This window comes from Malaclemys terrapin, chromosome 22, assembly GCF_027887155.1.
Source record: "Malaclemys terrapin pileata isolate rMalTer1 chromosome 22, rMalTer1.hap1, whole genome shotgun sequence".
NCBI classification, from domain to species: domain Eukaryota; kingdom Metazoa; phylum Chordata; order Testudines; family Emydidae; genus Malaclemys; species Malaclemys terrapin.
In genome coordinates, this window is record NC_071526.1 from 10,646,155 (window position 1) to 10,664,742 (window position 18,588).

General features: G+C 57.7%; 1 protein-coding gene across 1 annotated transcript; it reads right to left on the reverse strand.

The window, feature by feature from the left end:
* Nucleotides 1-5,725: 5,725 nt before the first annotated feature.
* Nucleotides 5,726-13,948, reverse strand: FAM110D (family with sequence similarity 110 member D). Its single transcript, XM_054011902.1, has 2 exons — nucleotides 13,891-13,948; nucleotides 5,726-8,658 (listed from the first exon to the last, which is right to left on the reverse strand). Exon 2 carries the CDS (start codon nucleotides 8,381-8,383, stop codon nucleotides 7,349-7,351), a length of 1,035 nt encoding a protein of 344 aa, XP_053867877.1. The 5' UTR covers nucleotides 8,384-8,658; nucleotides 13,891-13,948; the 3' UTR covers nucleotides 5,726-7,348.
* Between the last annotated feature and the right edge of the window lie 4,640 nt (nucleotides 13,949-18,588).

Below are 18,588 nucleotides of genomic sequence, written 5' to 3' on the forward strand. Positions count from 1 at the left end.
AACACCCACAGCGTGGCTGTAGTATCCCGCCCCCCACCCCTGGTGTCTGTCCCTGTGAGCTAAGGGGCTGGACGGTTCAGTGGCTGATACCCTCTCCCTCTGGGGATCCCAGCCTGCCCTGGGGTCGAGAGACTAGAGCGTCTCACCGGCTTTCCCGCTCTCCGAGTTCTGTGGTTCACACGGGGACATTGGTCGCCCTGGGCTTTGCTCACAGTGACACCAGCTGGGCCTAAGAACGTGGCTGGGCCGGGGAATCCAGGGTTAGCCTGTCCTGGAGTCTTGCTCCCCTCGCCTTGGGCCAACAGTGGCACTTGGGTTGCGAGTCCAGAGCTCGGGGTAGCTTGTACCACATGGGCATCTTGGGGACAGGGTGGAGGTCCAGCCAGCACCCATCATGCCCAGAAGAATCAAGTAGGTAAAACATTGAAACTCAGCTGAAAACACCCCCCTGGATCACCCTGGTGCAGCGCCGGCCTCTGCATGATATCACTGAGGTCCCCACTGCTGGGAAGCCCTTGTCAGAGCGAGGTCTCTACTAAGCTCCCGCCTTGTGTTCTGTACCGTTTGCACTGTCAAGGAGAGATCCTGGGACCACGCCAGTGTGTGATGCATCTCACAGGGCTAAGCACTCTCTACCCGTACTGTACAACATGCTCGCAGCCTAGTGGTTAGAGCAGGACCTGGGCTGCCTGATCTGCTATTGACTTGAATTGAGTGACGGTGGGCAAGTCCCGTCATCTCTTTGCACAACATTTGAAACGTGAGCAAGAGACTGTCTATCTGCTACCTCCCAGGCCTGGTGTGAGGTGACTGGACTGAGCCTGCCCCATGGACTGAGCAATTCATGGACCTAGAGCGCTTTGTGATCCTTGCATGGCTGGAGTGGAGGAAGCCCAGAGCCCGAGGAGCTGCAGTTCTGTGTACTGTGATTTCCCAAACCTGGCAAGCCAAGGCTTTCAGAAGTGACCAGAGCCTGTGGGTGCCGAGCCTGGGAGCCCTTAAAGGGGCCCGGTTTGTTGAAAGAGCAGAGCACCCACCTCGGAAAAGCCAGACCCTCTTTAAAGGTGGCTCCAGCTGGATACCTGAAAATGAAGAACCAAAGATCACTAGGCGCTTTAAAAAGCTTGGCCGTGGTGGCTTCCATCCTAACTCGTGTAACCAGGGCAGCCGGGCTTTCAGACACTTTCTTTGGCCAAAGCCTGGATAAGAAGGAGCAGGTTCTTGGTGCCTCTGGGTTAGTGTTTGGCTAAGGAGTGCCAAGAACTCCCCCTCCAGCAGGAAGAGTTCTGGAATTAGATGTTCATGGTGGCTTGTGAATTACTGGTCCACAGCTCCTTGTAAGGCCTGGATCACCCAGCCGCAGGGAACCGACCCAGCCAAGCTTCCCCGCATGAAACTCTGTTTCAGCGACTCAGACCCACCATCACACGTGGACGGGAGCTGCAGTTGGACTGCATTTGCAGAGCACGCGAGTGAGGCATTTTCCCGCCGCTGTGCCTGTTTAACACTGACGGTGTCATTTGCAGTTAGTTTCAGCTGATCTTTATCATATGTAGACGTGTATAAAGTAAAGATCCCTTCCCTCCACCCCCTTTTCCACATCCCGAGGACGCGGCTCGCCTGGGATCATTTCTTTGTGGCATCTCTCCGGCGCTCAGAGTCAAGCTAGGGGCTGCCCTGCAAAGGACAGTCACACTTTGGCAAGCAGAAAGGTCATCACATTTTTACTCAGTATGGTTGCAGAGTAGCTGAGCCCAGGGGGGCAGCGTTTAGCAACAGGGCCAAACGTCCCCTTGCTCTACTGAACAGCCTAGTGGAAAAACAGCCTGGAAAACAAGACTACCTGGGCCAGATCCTCAGTGTGTGGAGATTGGCAGAGCACTAGTGAGGTCAGTGGAGCTCTGGTTATTTACACCCGCTGAGGATCCGCCCCCCCGAGGCCGAATGAGAGGAGTTTAGCGTTCCCCGCTTAGTCCCTAGGGGATAAGCTGCTGCAGGCAATAAAGCTTCAGTGGAAACTGGCGCTGAGCTGACCTGAGAGGGACTTGCCTGGGAGCATGGCAGAGGGAGAACGTTCACCATGTCAAGGGCCAGGTAATTCACAGAGCTCTACCTACATCATGCCTGTAGATACACAACCTTGGAGTCCATGTCGGCCACGTAAGGGCAGTGTAGAGCCACCCATCTCAGAGGGGATTAGCAGTGAGATAGTCCATGAGGTCCATCTCCCCCAGCTCAGAACTGATAACCTAGAGGGGCAGGCTCCCCCCCTTACTCCGCCCATGTAGCCCCCTCTCCTGAACTACTTTCCAATGGGGGAACCCAAGAAAGAGAGAGACCAGCATAGCGGGCCGATACACTGCGAGCCACTCGCCCACCAGGTTCTCTCGGTCTCTGGTCGGAGAGTTGGCTACCAAGAGAAATTTAAGACAGATTCAGTTCCTGGCTGGGCTGCATCGCATCCTTTCAAACATCTCTACAGTCGTGCACAGGCCAAACAAGCCCTGCTCCCTCCTGGGGAAGAGTTCACCTTCCCTGCACCCAGAGATGAGTCATGACTGGTGACAGCAGAGGGAGGGTGACACACAATGTATGCAGCGGAGTTCAGGGCACGGCCTATAAAACCTGGCAGAAATCTGGAGGGGGGGGGGACGTAACCCCCACATGTGCCCCTTGCCCCATGCACAGGGCCAGCTCTACTGTTTTTGCCGCCCCAAGCAGCGCGCCGAATTGCCACCGCAGACAGCAGGGGCAGTCCGTGTGCCGTTGGGGCGGCATGCGCGTTTCCGCAGCGGTGGCAATTCGGTAGCAACTTCTATCTTCAGCCGGAAGACAGAAGCCAGCAAATTGCCGTCGCGGGCAGCTGAACCTAGAAGCTGCCGCCGAATTGCCGCCGCCGTGGAAACACGCGTGCTGCCCTAACGGCACATGGACTGCCCCGCCGTCTGTGGTGGCAATTTGGCGCGCTGCTTGGGGCGGCAAAAACACACGGAGTGCCGCTCCTTGCAGATTGCCGCCCCAACCACCTGCTTGGAATGCTGGTGCCTGGAGCCGACCCTGCCCATGCAGCACCTCTGTCTGCATCTGACACTGAGATCTAAGTATTTCTTTTTCTTTCTACACAAAGAGCAAGGCTTACAGAGCTCATGAGGAAGATCATATGCCCAGGGAAAGCCACCTCACCAATCAGAGCCTCTCCGGCCTTCATTCTTCTCACGTTAAAAAAAAGAAAAGGGATAAAGACCAGGCAGGAGCTGGGATCTCTGGGGGCTGGAGCAGGAGTAGCTTTAATGTAGCACGGGGCCTTGTTAACCTTCCTGCTAGTCCTGGGACATGGTGGGAACCCTCTATCCTGGTAGTGCCCCACCCCTGCAATTTCAGGTTGACGGGATGTGGGATCCCACCCAAACTCCTGGCATGGGAGCTGGCCAACGAGGTTCTACAAAAGCACCTCCACCCCTCCATATTGCCCCATCTCCACTTACAGAGCATAGACCCCTTGCCTCGCCTCTCAACTCCCACTGCTGGCACCAGCGCAAGGGGGATAGATTCCACATTAATTTTACATCCTCACACCCCCCCAATATTTAATTTCTCTTTAACAGTATAAAGCCTCCCCCAACCTCCCTGCTCCCCCAATTCTGCGAAAAAGAAAGAACGTCAACATGGTAAACTTCTATTAAAGTCACCCTGACATGGTTGTTGTTCCTAGAGCAGCCACTAGGTGTCAGTAAGTGTACAGCATGAGAAAAGAACCCTGAAAAGAACAGCGCCAACTCTTCAGTTTTTATTCATAGAGTGCAAGGCCAGAGAGGAGCATTGTGGTTCCCCAGCCAGACCGGCCTAGCCCAGCTCCAAGGAGGCCTCAGTAAATGTAAAGATAGAGTGACCAGATGTCCCGATTTTATAGGGACAGTCCCGATTTTTGGGTCTTTTCCTTAAATAGGCTCCTATTACCCCCCACCCCCATCCCAATTTTTCACACTTGCTCTCTGGTCACTCTATGTAAAGAGCTCGGTAGCTAGAATGCCAGGGACAAGCCGGAGAGTTCAGAAGTTCCAGCTGATTAACTTGAAGCATCATCTGATCTTCATGGCTGCAGCAGCGAGGATGTAACTTTCTGCAGGAGAACGGCGGCTGGCTCGCAGATCTCAGATTCAGGGCTGCCAGGCAGCTCCCAAACACATAGCAGAAAAGTGTTAGAATAGACAGTGACTGTCCCAGACAGTTTTCAGGGTGGAGAGGGGGCTCCCCAGCTCCTCAGAGGGCCCCCTACACTCGTGAGATACTGATTTGTAATCACTAAATCCAGGTGTTAGTTGCGAACAGTGCAGGCCATGCAGCAGAGGCACCCGGCTGTAAGAGGGGACAGCTCAAGCAATACTAGGGTTACCATACGTCCTCTCTTTCTCGGACATGTCCAGCTTTTCGGCAGTCAAACCCCCGTCCGGGGGGAATTGCCAAAAAGCCGAACATGTCCGGGAAAATGGCGGCTCTGCTCCTCCCCGACGCTTTGGCTCTGTTTAAGAGCCAGGCTGCCCGAGCGCTACCGGCTTCAGGCAGCCCCCGTGCCTCCAGACCCTGCGCCCCCAGCCGGGCACTTCCCCTCCCGGGCTCCGGCGGCGCAGGGTCCGGAGGCACGGGGGCTGCCCGAAGCCCGAGCGCTACTGGCTTCATGGTTTGCCGGGCAGCTTCCAGACCCTGCGCCCCCGGCTGGGCGCTTCCCCTCCCGGGCTCCAGCTGCGCTGGGGAAGCGCCGGCTGGGGGCGCAGGGTCTGGGGGTTGCCCGGCAAACCCTGAAGCCAGTAGCGCTGGGGCAGCCCTTTCCCCCAGGCTGGGAGTGGGAGGGAGGAGGGGGCGGAGTTAGGGTGGGGAAGGAGCGGGGCTAGGGGTGGGGAAATGGGCGGGGCCAGGGCCCGTGGAGGGGCCTCTTTTTTTATTTATGAGATATGGTAACCCTAAGCAATACCCGGATTAATTGCTGTGACTCTGGCGCAGTGCCAGGCCCCAGTGCCACAGGCATAGAGCCATGTGGCCCTAGGAGTTGGCAGGACTCCCGTACTGTGGGTCACATGCCGAGCTGTGAGCAGGAAGCACAGTGCAAAGCCAGAAGCGTGGATGGCCAGCACTGTTGAGTGCTTGGCCTCCCAACCTGGCAGCTAGGTGTGGCAACGTTTAGGATAAACAGGGCTGCGCTGAACCAAATTGAGGCCCAACAAATTCATAACCCAAGATACAGAACAGGCTTGGGACTGTTCCAGTTAGGGTGACCAGATAGCAAGTGTAAAAAATCGGGACAGGGGTGGGGGGTAATAGGCGCCTATATAAGAAAAAGCCCACAAAATCAGGACTGTCCCTATAAAATCAGGACATCTGGTCACCCTAGTTCCAGTTTTCAGTCATAAGAGGGGTTCCTTTCAACCCACCATCCTGCCTCTCCACCTCTTTCCACTCGGAGTACTGTTTCCCTCTTAACTGCCCACACCAAAGGGGCTGCCCATCCATGGCCCACCCGAGAGAACCACTCTCCCATTAGCCATTCCTCCCGGCTGGTTACAGGCCTTTCCGCTAGAGCCAGCGGTGGGGCTGGCTGGGAAAGTCCTAGAGGCATGAGCCCCCCCTTGCGTTCTAAGTCAAGCAGAAGGTGTGACCCCAAGAGGCAGCTGCCACTGCCCGGGGGGGGGGGGGCGGGGGATGAGCAGAGGACATGAAAGGAGTCGGTTGGTTCAGCGCTCCCCTGAGATAACCTGACTCCTCTTCCCCCTGCAGATTAAAGGGAGCCATTTATCACAGCAGAGCTTCTGGAGCACAGCGGGCGCCAGAGCCCTCCTGCACCTGGAGGAGGAGGGCACAGGTCACGGGGGTGATCGGGGCTCCTGAAAGGATGAGTAAATCATCCCGCAGAACGCTCTCAGGCAGGTTCCTGTCAGGCTGGAATCTGCACGGGCTGGGAAGGATCATTCTGCTCCTGCGGGGGCTGGGAGGGGGAAGCAAGGGTAGGGATGGTGGCCAGTGGAAGTTGCCGAAGGCAAGGCTGCTGTTGTGGGGGGAAGGGGCCGCAGGAGGGCAGAGCCCAGCACCCAGGAGGGAACTGGCCCACCAGCCTCGGGCAAGCCGATTCTCCAGAATGACGCTGAACTCTGCCGAGGGGTGGGAGAACTGGTGATGCTCTGTACCCTAGCCTGAGCATGGCCCCGATCCCAGCACGCCCCACTGCCATCCAGTCCCCTTTGTCGGCTCTAGCGGGAAGAGGAACATCAATGGCTCAGAGCCCCCCTCAGTTCACATTCACTCTGCTCCCACGTGGAGTGCAGGGGGGAGTCCAGAGAAATGCAGACAGGACGCAGCTCTGACATATCCTCGCCATTGGGCAGAGATCACACGCGGCAGGATTGAAAACACAGCCGGCTTTATTCAGATCTTTTCAGATCCAACCGAAATGAAAACAATTTCTCTTGAAAAAAAGAAGAAAGTTTGGCAGCGTGGGGGGCTCCCGGGGCTGGCACAGCCAGGTCCCACGGCTGCCCACACCACTGGATCCCGTTCTCACGGTGCAGCCATACACCTAAACACACCCCAGGCTGCTAGTGTCACGCCAGCGCCTCCGGCCATTCCTGGATTGCTCAGCAAGGGAGGAGCCCACGCAGCCAGAGGGTCCATTTCTGCCCTTACGATCTCATCTTCTGCAGAGCTGGCTGCATCGGTGAAGGGGCCAGCCCGAGAGCGTAGCAGCAGAGAAAGGGTTAAAGGGCCAGTCAAGGGGGACGCAGGGAGTGGCCAGTTTGTCTCCCCTTCCAGTCCCATTGGTCCCACGCTCAGGTGCCAGCGCCAGTCCTGAGGGGGAGCTGCTCCAAGCCCCCTCCCCCAGCACAATTCCTTCCCCGGGCACATTTTAAAATATCATTGAAAAGAGGAAAGTCTCTGTTTTGAGCACACTGGCCCTGAGAGGTGAATGTCACCCGCACCCCCTCCCCCGCTCAGCAGGATTAGGCCATGCATTGCTGGAAGCACCTGGGCCCCCCCATTTACATGGCAGTCCCCAGTTGGCAGCCCCAGTGCAGAAAGGCGCTTGTGGGTAGTTGCACACACAGGGCAGGAGCATGGGAAGTGCCAGCTCCGGGCATCTTCACCCCCACGAGCGTCTGGTTCAGTCAAGGGCCGAACGATCTGCCTGGTTCATGCCCCAGGCCGCCTCCTGCCCACGCTGAGAGTGACGGGGGGGTGCCATTGCCTTCGCTGGAGGCAGGACTGGCGGGCGTGACCAGTGCCGGGACGGGTCCTGAGCTGGAGTGGAGATCGCCTGCCCCCAGCCCTTGAGACGGGACGGGGTCTCTAAAGGACCCTTCCCTCAGACCGTGGACTCCCTGGACATCGCCCAGGCTCTCTGGCAGCCGTAGAGCCACTTGATCACCCGGGCATTGCGCTCGATAATGGAGACGGTCGAGCAGCGCCGTGCGCCCGGCTCCTCCGCGTCAGGCCCCGCTTCGCAGCCGCTGGAGTGGGCCGGCCCGCTGCGCTCCGAGCCAGCCGAGCCCACGCTCCCCAGGAGCAAGGAGGAGGCCGCGTCCCAGCCAGCAGGCCCGAACCTCTCCCTGCCCAGCACCTCCACCAGGTCCCGGTCCAAGCCGCAGTAGTTGAAAAACCTCTCCTTCTCTGAGAGGGGCAGGGAGCAGCCTCGGGCCAGCTCCCTCTTGGCCTCCTTCGGGCCTGGCCCCGACTGGCTGCTGTGTGGAGGCTGCGCCACAGGGCTCGCGTTCGGGCTGAAGATGCCGCCCCCTGGGCTCTGCATTCTAGCAGCCTCCTTCTCCACCGGCACCCACACCATGGGGGTCTCGTCTCTCTCCGGCCCCTGCCGCCTGTTGCCCAGGCCCCTGGAGGAGGGGGAGCTGGGGAGTTTGTCTCTCAGAGGCCCCTGGAAGAGCCGCCTGACCAGGCCGGAGCCCTTGGCATTCTCCTTGTTGATGGCCGTGCAGTCCCGTTTCTGCCGGTAGATGATGAGGGAGTCGGGCCTCAGCAGGCGTTTGCTGCTGCCCCTGCGCGCCACGGGGGACTGGGGGGAAGGCAGCAGCTTCCTGGGGCCGTTCTGCTTGGGGCTGTCTCGGCCCAGCTCTGAGCTCTGACAGATCTCTTGACACTGGTGGAGAGTCAGGCGCCTCCTGCTGCGAGGGGAAGGCCACGGGGGGCAGCTACGCAGCACCGGCTCCTGCCGGCTGTTGATCACTTGCTGGGTTTTGACGTACTTGGCTTTGTCGGCTTCCAGCCTCTCCACGGCACTCGGGGTGCGGCCCCCGCTCCCCACCTCCATCTGCCTGCGGAGATACTCCGGGCCCCGGTTCAGCAGCCGCAGGGGGGATGTGCTACTTGCAGGAGACACAGGCCTCATGGTCTCGTGCACTTGCACCTCGGCTCTCAGGAACAGGGCACAGCGACCTGCAATGGGAGGCCCCTCAGGGGAACCATAGCGCGAAAGCCCCAAACCCCAAATCCACACTGTTCTAAAGCCAGTCCTTCGAGTGGGCCACAGGACACCGACACGGTTCTTCACCCAGAAGCTGGAATCTGTATCCAGACAGGACAGCAAGAGGGGCTCTCTGGCACCGGCTTCCGTATCCGCAAGGAGCCAGTCCTCAGTGGCCGTGGGGAAGGTGCACTCAGCTCCTGGAAGGAGAGGAGGGAAGTGGTTAGTCATAGGAAAGTTGTTGCCACCACCACCAGCAAAGGGCCCTGCATGGGTAACGGGCAGCTGCCAACCATCCGCAGGCTGGGGCAGGACCTGGTCCCACCGCAGGAGGAGTTCTGTTTGTGGGGGAACGGGGACGCAGATAATGTAGCACCCAAGTGTCCCCCAGATGGACCATTTTGAGTGGGAACCATCATCTCAAGTGGAAGTCACCCTCCAGCTGGGTCATTCACACACACACACACACACACACACACACACACCATCTCCCCCTCCCTGGCACTGTGTGCACAGAGAGGTGCCCTGCCCCCCCCCCACCAGTGTAATATGGCACCCAGGCTACAGCTCCTCCCCCCCCCCCAGCTCCACTCTGCCTGGCTGTGGAGGATGCAGTCAGGAGGGGCCTGTACCCAGCACCATCTTCTCCCCAGCGGGCAGCAGTGTGTCCAACTCAGCTGCATCAGCCAGAGCTGGAGCATAGGAAGACCCTTCGGACGAGGCCCCACAGCGACAGAGAGCCTGGATATGGCAGCAGGGGATGGGGCACCCCAGAGCTGCTGCCTGCTGTATCGCTCTATGGGAGATCGATCAAGGATTCAGGAGCGAGAGGAAGACAAGAGCCCGGGGGAGGGGGGGGGAGGAGTCTGTTCAGGTCCCACCTCCCCCACAAAATGGGACTCCCTCCCCACCCCCGTGTTGGGGGTAGATGAGGGTTCTGGTCTGAGCCTCTCCCCCTCACCATGGCAGAGATGGGCACCCAGACAGTCCAGAGCCCAAGACAATGCGGGTAGGGGAATGGAGGAGAGGAAGAGGAGGAGAATGCATTGGCGAAGGGGCAACCCAGAGCTGAGGAGAGGGGGCAGTCGGGAGCAGGGAAGGAGCTTGATTTTCTTGCCCCATAAAGGGGCCGGGCTAGATGCCCTTGTGAACCACCCGCCCCCGTGGCTGCGTTCAAGGCGCCAGGAGGAAACCTATCTACCGCATAGGGCCGCTCCGCAAAGGAGACCCTGATGAGAGGGAGGGGGGCACCTTGGAGGAATGGGGCAGCCGGCCGGGGCTGCAGTTTCAGGGAGGGTTTTGATGCCACCTCTAGACACGTCGTGCGGTTCAGAGTGGCGTGGGGCGGGCTGCTGAGGGGCACAGTGATTTTTCAGGTGGGTGCGAGTTCCCCCTCGCCCCACCGTGACAGCCCCTGATCCTCTGAATCATAGCAGCAGAGAGGAGGCTGGAAAAGGAGACGTGGCGGGCTGATTGATCTCTGCTGGGATACCACCGCGCTTCAGGATGAGTAGGAGCCAAGGAGGGCACCTGGCTGGCTCAGATGCACAGCAAAGAGACTGGGAGAGGACGGGAGACGGGCCTTTTTCTAGACAGCAGCAGGCCTCTAGGTGGGACTAATCACTGCAGGAAGGGGAAAGCACTGAACAGCTTGTGAAGTCGCCTGGGTTATTGCAGAGCTTCCAAGAGCAACTTAAACAGGAAAAAATACCGGAGCCAGCCGCCTTATCTTTATGTGCCCAACGGTAGCAGAACAAAGACAATCTGGCCATCAAGTGCTGCAGAGCCACCCATGCTTCCCGGCAGCCCCCAGCACCGCCGGTGCTACCTTCGGGAGCAACGGAGGAGCCAGGTTGGAGCAACTGGGAGGGGAGGAACCAGACGGCAGGAGGTGGAAAAGCCACAAGGGCGTTTCTGGCTCCACTCGCCTTCCGTGTGGCTCAGAATAATCACAGCGTCTGAGCGGCCCCGCGTTGGGACGGGCTCCCTTCTGGGTTTCCCTTTTCAGAAAGGAAAACAAGAAAAAGGCTTTTTTTAAATCTGTCAAAGTCTCAGCCAACTGACACACTGACTCCACAGTGGCTGCTGAGGGCTAGAGTCCCCAGGGAGGCAGCATGGCCCAGCGGCTCGAGCACTGGACCAGGAGTCAGGAGACACGGGTTCTACTCCCAGCTCTCGCCTGCTGGGTAACCTTGGGCATGTCACTTCCCCCTTTGTCTCCGTGCCTCAGTTTCCCCACGTGGCTCAACTGTTTAGCTTGTCAGCTCTTTTGGGCAGGAGTTGGCGCTGACTGGGTGTGTGTGCAAAGCCTCCAGGTGCTACTGTCATATAAACAAGCACCTGTCTAGTTGCCCAGGATAAAGGATCCTAGAACCAAAGAGCCTCATCCTGGAACAGGTGGGTCAATCCCAGAACCATTAAACTTTGCTGGCTCAGCTCCCAACCACCTCTCATTCACACCGAACAAGCCAGCGACCAACAAGGCTTAGAAAGGGCAAAATCCTCCCCGGTTTTGCCCCATGACTAATTCCTAATTCATAGGAGACCCTAAATGATCAGCCAGAGGTCACTGCTGGCATCGTGACCACCAGAGAGCCTTTATTCACCTCCCGACTGACCATCCCTCCAGGGAAGGACTAGAACAAAGTAGCGTCTGAGCCTAAGGGGCTGGCGAATGAGGGGCCAGGGTGGGACCAGGGCAGTAAATCTGGTGCTGAAGTTGACAGCAGCTAGTGCAGGGGGCCTGGAGTCAGATGCAGAAGCTGTAAATGCCCCAAGCAGATGGTTTCCTTTAACAGAAGAGACAAATGGCGCTGAAGAGCCTCTCAGTCCAGCAGTGACTGATTGGAAGCGAATGGTTAACTAGCTTGCCTACCCCAGGCAGTCACCATTCTCTGCCCATTGCTGGAAACAAGCCCGTCTACACTCGGAGCTGGATTCCCTCCCCCCACAATTCCCCTCCAGCCTGCCAGGGAACACTCAGGACAAACCCCCAGCTAACTTGTCACATGAACACTTAGCCCTTCTCAGCCGAGGATCTCCAAGCACATGACAAATGAGAACAAAATAAAACTTTTCAACATCCCCCGGAGGCGCCGTCGGTCTCATTCCCATTTTACAGGCAGGGAAACTGAGGTATGAAGCAGTTAAGCATGTTGCCCAAGATCCCGCAGGAAGTCTATGGCAGAGCCAGATCTCCCTGGAGCCGAACTAACAGAGACCTCTGAGACGAGAAGCAAGAGTCTAGCCTGAGAAAGAGGCAACAGCTGGAGTTTGATACTGTGGTGTTCGAAAGGAAGGGCTCAGCATCCACCCACCCAAACCCTCCACCAGCTAAGCCCTGGTTCCTTCCGCCTTTCCTGCCATTTAATCCCACCACACACCTCTGACCTGCACGGTCACGGTAAAGACCCCACATGCTGGAGATCAGTAAGACTTTCACATGGAGACTTCATGCCACCCAGGGAGAGTCTGCCCAGGGTCTGGCATACCCAGTTCGGTCACACAAAGAGGGGTTGCATAATATAAAGGCACAGATTCCCAAGGGGCATTTCTGATGGAAAGGTTCACTGCCTTGATCAGTCCTGAGCGCAGGAATTTCAACTCCAGCTCTAGGGCAGAGATCAAGTCAGCAGGGGAGCTAACAGACCAGCTCCGGAGCGGTTATTAGAGCCACTGGGGAAATCGAATTTCCAGCCTGCAGGAAATCCCTCTTTCCACATTTGCTTTCATCCCAAAGGAGGAGGAAAAGTCAAAACGGTGAGAATTTTCATGAAGCAAAAAGTTGGAAAGTTGAGAAATTGGGAGAGGAAATATGTTCTATCAGAGTGAAACACTCGGTCAAACCGTTTCCTTTCACGTTTTCCCAATTAAAAAAACAAAAACAAAAAATCCACATTTTTGGTTCCCTGGTGCCGCTCTAGCTGCCTGCATCCATCTGTCGTCTCTGGTCATATACTTAGATTGTCAGCTTTTGGGGGCAGGGAGTGTCTCTTTGTCCTATGTTTGTACAGCCCCTAGCACAAAGGGCCCTGGTGCATTGACTGAGCCTCTCACATGCTATCGCAAGACAAATAAATAACAGTTTCTTTTCCCCCAGGGAAATTTGATTTCAGTGCAACTCCATATTTTGCCAGGAAAGTTTTCTACCAGCTCTCCCCAGTATACTCTAGATAGACACTCCACAGCAGATCTGAGTCAAAATGCGATTGTTCCTACCACTACAACACTTGCCTTGGGTACAGCACCTTGTGGGTAACCTTAAAGCATTTTACACACATGAATTAAGCCACACAACAGTCCTGTATGTAAAGACAGGTAAGGATCACTGCACCCACCTATGGGGTGGAACACAGCAAGTCTTGAACAGCACACAGCAACACTACACCAACGGCTGGTGTAGGAAAAGAAGAATGGTGCGCCGGTGAAACTGCCAGGGCAGAGAGAGCGTTCCAGAGTTAGAATATGGCCAGGACACCAAAGACCAGATTTTCAGCAGAGCTCAGCTTATTGATGGCTGAATGCCCTTGAAAAACTGGCCATAAACAGGCGCTGAGCACTTGGAAACCATACACACACACATGCCACACGAGTTGGGACAGCAGCAGCCAGGGCATGAGATGCCTCATTGCCAGACACCAGAGGGGAAAACATGCATCCGAAAAGATCACCCCATGCACTGCTCACTAAGGGGAGACTGGCTGTAAAGGCTGCTGGAAGGCTCCCCCCGGGGCTCTCCCCTGTGGATCCTAACACAGCACTGAAGCTAGCCCAAAATTTCTCCAGCTGGGAGCTTAGATCCCATCCCGTGTTATCCCAGGGCCACTAGGATGCAAGGAAGGGGAAAAAAAACAACAACCTGCTATAAAAAGCCCAAAGAGCTGAACTTCTGCCTCCCATCAGCGCTATAAATAAGCGGTTCCAGGGCAGACACTCGCCCGCCTCCCTGGCACGTGCCCTGCAGAGACAGCTCAAACACGGGGCAGCCAGATCTCAGCACAGGCCTCCAGCCTCCCTCTGGAAATCCACTGAGGCCAAGAGCTGGATGCCCGAAGGTGGCACCCGCTTGCCAGGGCTGAACAGAGCAAACAGAGCTCCCAGGGGAGCCCACAGCAGGGCATGGCCTGCCCCAAGGGACAAGACACTACGCCCTGCCCAGAGCCTGGCACTGCCATGCATCCCCCGTTAGTACCTCCCAGGGCCGGTGTTAGACTGGCGGGAGCCCAGGGCAGAAAGCCGAAGCCCGAGCCCCGCCATGAGGGGCTAAAGCAACTTAGCTTCACGGGCCCCAGGAAACTGCCCTGCTTGCTACCCCGTAACGCCAGCCCTGGGACCCCCCAGCCTTGCAGCAGGAATTCTGCTGAGCTGCGCAGTGGGGCTCTAGGGCAGGGCAGGGGCTCCAGCACAGGGCGGCAGGGCGGAGGGGCACTCACCAAGCCTGGCTAAGGCATCTCCAGTCAAGCACCAGCTGGTCCTGCCCTGCCAAGAGCTCCCAGGGAACTGAGCTCCGCCAGGGCAGGCAGCGGCTGGTGGATATTCACGGTCAGGGGAGAGCCAGCCCCTCCCTGTGCATTAACCCCGTCCCTCCCGCTCGCCCCCAGCCTGCATTAACCCCTGCCCTCCTGCTCGCCCCCAGCCTGCATTAACCCCGTCCCTCCCGCTCGCCCCCAGCCTGCATTAACCCCGTCCCTCCCGCTCGCCCCCAGCCTGCATTAACCCCTGCCCTCCCGCTCGCCCCCAGCCTGGATTAACCCCGTCCCTCCCGCTCGCCCCCAGCCTGGATTAACCCCTGCACTCCCGCTCAACCCCAGCCTGCATTAACCCCTGCACTCCCGCTCAACCCCAGCCTGCATTAACCCCGTCCCTCCCGCTCGCCCCCAGCCTGCATTAACCCCGTCCCTCCCGCTCGCCCCCAGCCTGCATTAACCCCGTCCCTCCCGCTCGCCCCCAGCCTGCATTAACCCCTGCACTCCCGCTCAACCCCAGCCTGCATTAACCCCTGCACTCCCGCTCACCCCCAGCCTGCATTAACCCCGTCCCTCCCGCTCACCCCCAGCATTAACCCCTGCCCTCCCGCTCGCCCCCCCGCCAGCCTGCATTAACGCCTGCCTTCTACCCCCAGCCTGCATTAACCCCTTCTCTCCCACTCGCCCCCAGCCTGTTAACCCCTTCCCTCCTGCTCACACCCAGCCTGCATTAACCCCTGCCCTCCCACTCGCCCCCCGCCAGCCTGCATTAACCCCTTCCCTCCTGACCCCACCCAGCCTGCATTAACCCCTTCCCTCCCGCTCGCCCCCAGCCCATTAACCCCTTCTGTCCCCCCCAGCCTGCATTAACACCTTCCCTTCTGACCCCCTTCCCTCCTGACCCCACGCAGCCTGCATTAACCCCTTCCCTCTTGCTCACCCCCAGCCTGCATTAACCCTTGCCCTCCCGCTCGCCCCCCGCCAGCCTGCATTAACCCCTTCCCTCCTGACCCCACCCAGCCTGCATTAACCCCTTCCCTCCCGCTCGCCCCCAGCCCATTAACCCCTTCTGTGTCCCCCAGCCTGCATTAACACCTTCCCTTCTGACCCCCTTCCCTCCTGACCCCACGCAGCCTGCATTAACCCCTTCCCTCTTGCTCACCCCCAGCCTGCATTAACCCCTGCCCTCCCGCTCGCCCCCCGCCAGCCTGCATTAACCCCTTCCCTCCTGACCCCACCCAGCCTGCATTAACCCCTTCCCTCCCGCTCGCCCCCAGCCCATTAACCCCTTCTGTCCCCCCCAGCCTGCATTAACCCCTTCCCTTCTGACCCCCTTCCCTCCTGACCCCATGCAGCCTGCATTAACCCCTGCCCTCCTGCTCACACCCAGCACATTAACCCTTTCCCTCCTGCTCACACCCAGCATTAACCCCTGTCCTGCCAGGCCTAGTGCACTACATCTGCCTTATGCTCTGTTACACACAATCTGCCCCCTCCTAACCAGGGGCATCATTTGCTATGGGGCAAGGGGGCAGTTGGTTCCCACCCAGCCCCCAGACTTTTCATTGGTCTATATGCTCAATTGTGTCTTCCACTCAACCCCCCAGGCTTTGCAGGAAATAGACAATTACATATAACAACATGACTTCCCTCCCTCCCCCAATTTTTTCTGAAATGACATCCCGGTGCTAACTCTGCCTACCTTCCTCCTCTCTGCTTTACCATCCATACCTCTCCCTCTTCTTTCCTGATGAGAAGACCCTCCACTCCCCTGCTGCTGACCCCCCATCTCTGTCTCTAGCATACTGGAGGGGGCTGCATGCACACATAGCCAGGAAGAATCCATTTGTGGCCGCAGTTGATCTCCTGGCAGGTTTCAATTGGGGCCCTGACTTTGCCCTGTTTGCGTGCTGCCCGAGCGGCACAGGCTGTCTGACTCAGACATTCACAGGAAATCTCTGGCCTTTTAAGTGGCTGCAGAGGAAGGCTGGTCTTATGGACTGGGACACAGAAGAGCTGCGTTCTGTGGCGGCTCTACCACAGATGCCTGAGTGAGCCTGGGCAAGTCACGTCACCTCTCTGAGCCTTATTTTCCCCCATCTATAAAATGGGGGCAAGGATCCTTCCTGTCTGGTTCATGTCGACTGCGCCATTCAGGGCAGGACTCTCCCCAGGCATATGTGCAGCACCGAGCACAACGTATGACAAGCCACCAATACTACTAATATGAGCTGCGGTCTGTGCGTGCGACTTTACCACCAATGGTCACATCCAAATACCGCACGGGGGCCATCGCTGTTTAAACAGTGCTCAGGGCTGGATTTTACCCACCCAATTCCCCCAGCTGTTCCAAACAAGCCCTGCTGTCATTAACCCCCAAATCACCAAGGTTTTTCAGCACCTAATTCCCATCACAACAAAGGAAGCGAGGACCTGGGCCTAAATCCCGGAGTCTATGTCCCATTCTCCTCCCCCCCCCGCCGTAGACCAAGCTCCACCCTCACACCATTCTCCCTGCTCAGTTTCTCTGTGCTTTCACAGCTTGATCTGCCATTTGGGGCAGTGGAGGTGGGGGAGGTTGCACCAATGGCGCGGGTGTCACTGTCTGTGCTGGGAGATAACCCTCAGCCCCTTGCAGCAAACAGCCGCTTCTCTCTCGGCCCTCTCCCTGCCAGCCCTGTGTCTGGAAGGAGACAAAGTGATACAGGGCCCCAGCTGTTTCACATTTTACACCTCATTATTCAGAGGCAGGGGTCCAGCCCGGCAGCAGGAACTCACCTTCCCCGGGGAGCCCTGCTGAGCGCTGATGGGCTGACACCCGGCTGTGTCTGACGGGACCTTGGGACTGGCAGGGACCGCAAGGAGGATAGCAGGGGGAGTTCCCGGAAATTCTCTGTATCTGCTGCCTTTACTCCCTGGCCCAGATCCATCCCCAACACACGTTGCAGTGAAGCAACACCAGAGGGGAATTAGGCCCATGAACCCCCACAAGCCCTGATCCTGAGTGCAAACCTCTCACTGTCCCTGAGCAGGGACGTGTCCGGCTGTCCCTACAACGGTTCTAGACACGAGATTCTGAACCAGCAGAGGGATAGCACAAGTCCTGCTGGTGCATTTCCTGGCCAAACACTCCCCAGCCAGTGGAAGGTTCCGGCCCTTAGTCTTTCCTGGGGAGTTTATAAATTGCAGGAAGGTGGAGTGAGCACCAGGGGTTATTTTTACATCTGCCCTTTGACCTGTCCAAGGGCTGTTCATTCTGCAGGGAAAGGCCCCCACACAGCCCTCAGCACCGAGGCAGGGAAATTGACCAGATCTGTAAACCACACGCTGCCCCCGGCGGGGGCTGCAGGCGGAGCTGAAGCAGACACAGGGCAGCTTGTTCCGTCTGCTCTCAGCTAATTCAGACTTGAAACCAGTCTCAGTTCTTCACGCTCCAGCCCAGTTTTGAGAGGCAGGAGCAGAGATGCGAGAGATGGAAAAGTGCGATTAGGCACCGAGCCCGAGGAACGATATCACCCCCCCCACAGCTCACCCTCCCTCCCAGGGGATGCGTTTCGCTCCTGTCCTTCTCAGGGCTGCAGCTTGGCTCTTTACAATGAAAGTTGGGGTTCGTTTATAACAGAAGTTGCAACAGTGTTTTTACACTTACACACTTTTTAGGGATTGGCTCCTGCTCATACACTGTCCTGGACTCAGCAGGCCACTGGCAGCACTACCGAGTGGGCACGCTGTTGCAGCAGGTCGATACGTGGTGCGACTCCAGCTGGCGGTGAGTGACTGCAGCCCCCAGCTTCCGAGAAGCGTGATTGCCGGAAGCGATGGCGCCAAAAGGAAGGGTGACTTGAAGGAAAGTGGAAAGGAAAATCCACCTGGGGCTACAGCCCAGACTGGTTTGTTTATACCACAGACGAAACAGAGTCCAGTGCTCAACAATCACCTTTCTCCAGCAGAGTCAGTTCCTTCCTGCCTTGTCATCAGCCCCACGCTGCCGGAAGGGCCAATGCCAGGAACACGGATCAGCCCAGCTCCCCCTTGCCTGGCCAGAGGCACCGCCTGGAGCCAGCATCGGCCCAGTACCAGAGCATCATCTCATTGTTATCTTGTGCTCCTCCTGCCTGTTCGCTGCCGTCACCTGTTGTCTTTTGCATATATTTAGGTCTGGTCTACACTTGAAAGTTCTGTCGGCATAGCTACCTCGGTCACAGTTGTGAAAAAGCCACGCCTGACTGACGTCGCTATGCCAACACAACCCCAGTGTCGATGCAGCTCGGTCAACAGAAGACGGCTGCCCTCCGAATAGCTAAAGCCCTTCTGGGAAGCGGTGTCCCTACAATCTCAGAAACGCTCCAGTTGGCATAGGCTGCACCTACGCGAGCGGGCTATGCTGGCATGGTGCATAGCTATAGTGTAGACGCAGCCTGGGAGCAGGAGATCAGGGCTCGTCTCTTTGCTCTATGTCTGTACAGCACCTAGCACGACGCGGCTGGGGCCTTTAGGTGCCACTCGGGTGCAAATCGCTAACAGTGATGATTACAGGTCTGGCCCCTGTTCAGTTATTTCCATCTCCCTGTTCTCTTCCCACCGTATCTGTCCAGCCTTCTCCCTGGTGCATTTATTGAGTGCATTGTATCATCCCCCTTGCTCACTTCATGTCTCTCTCACTGA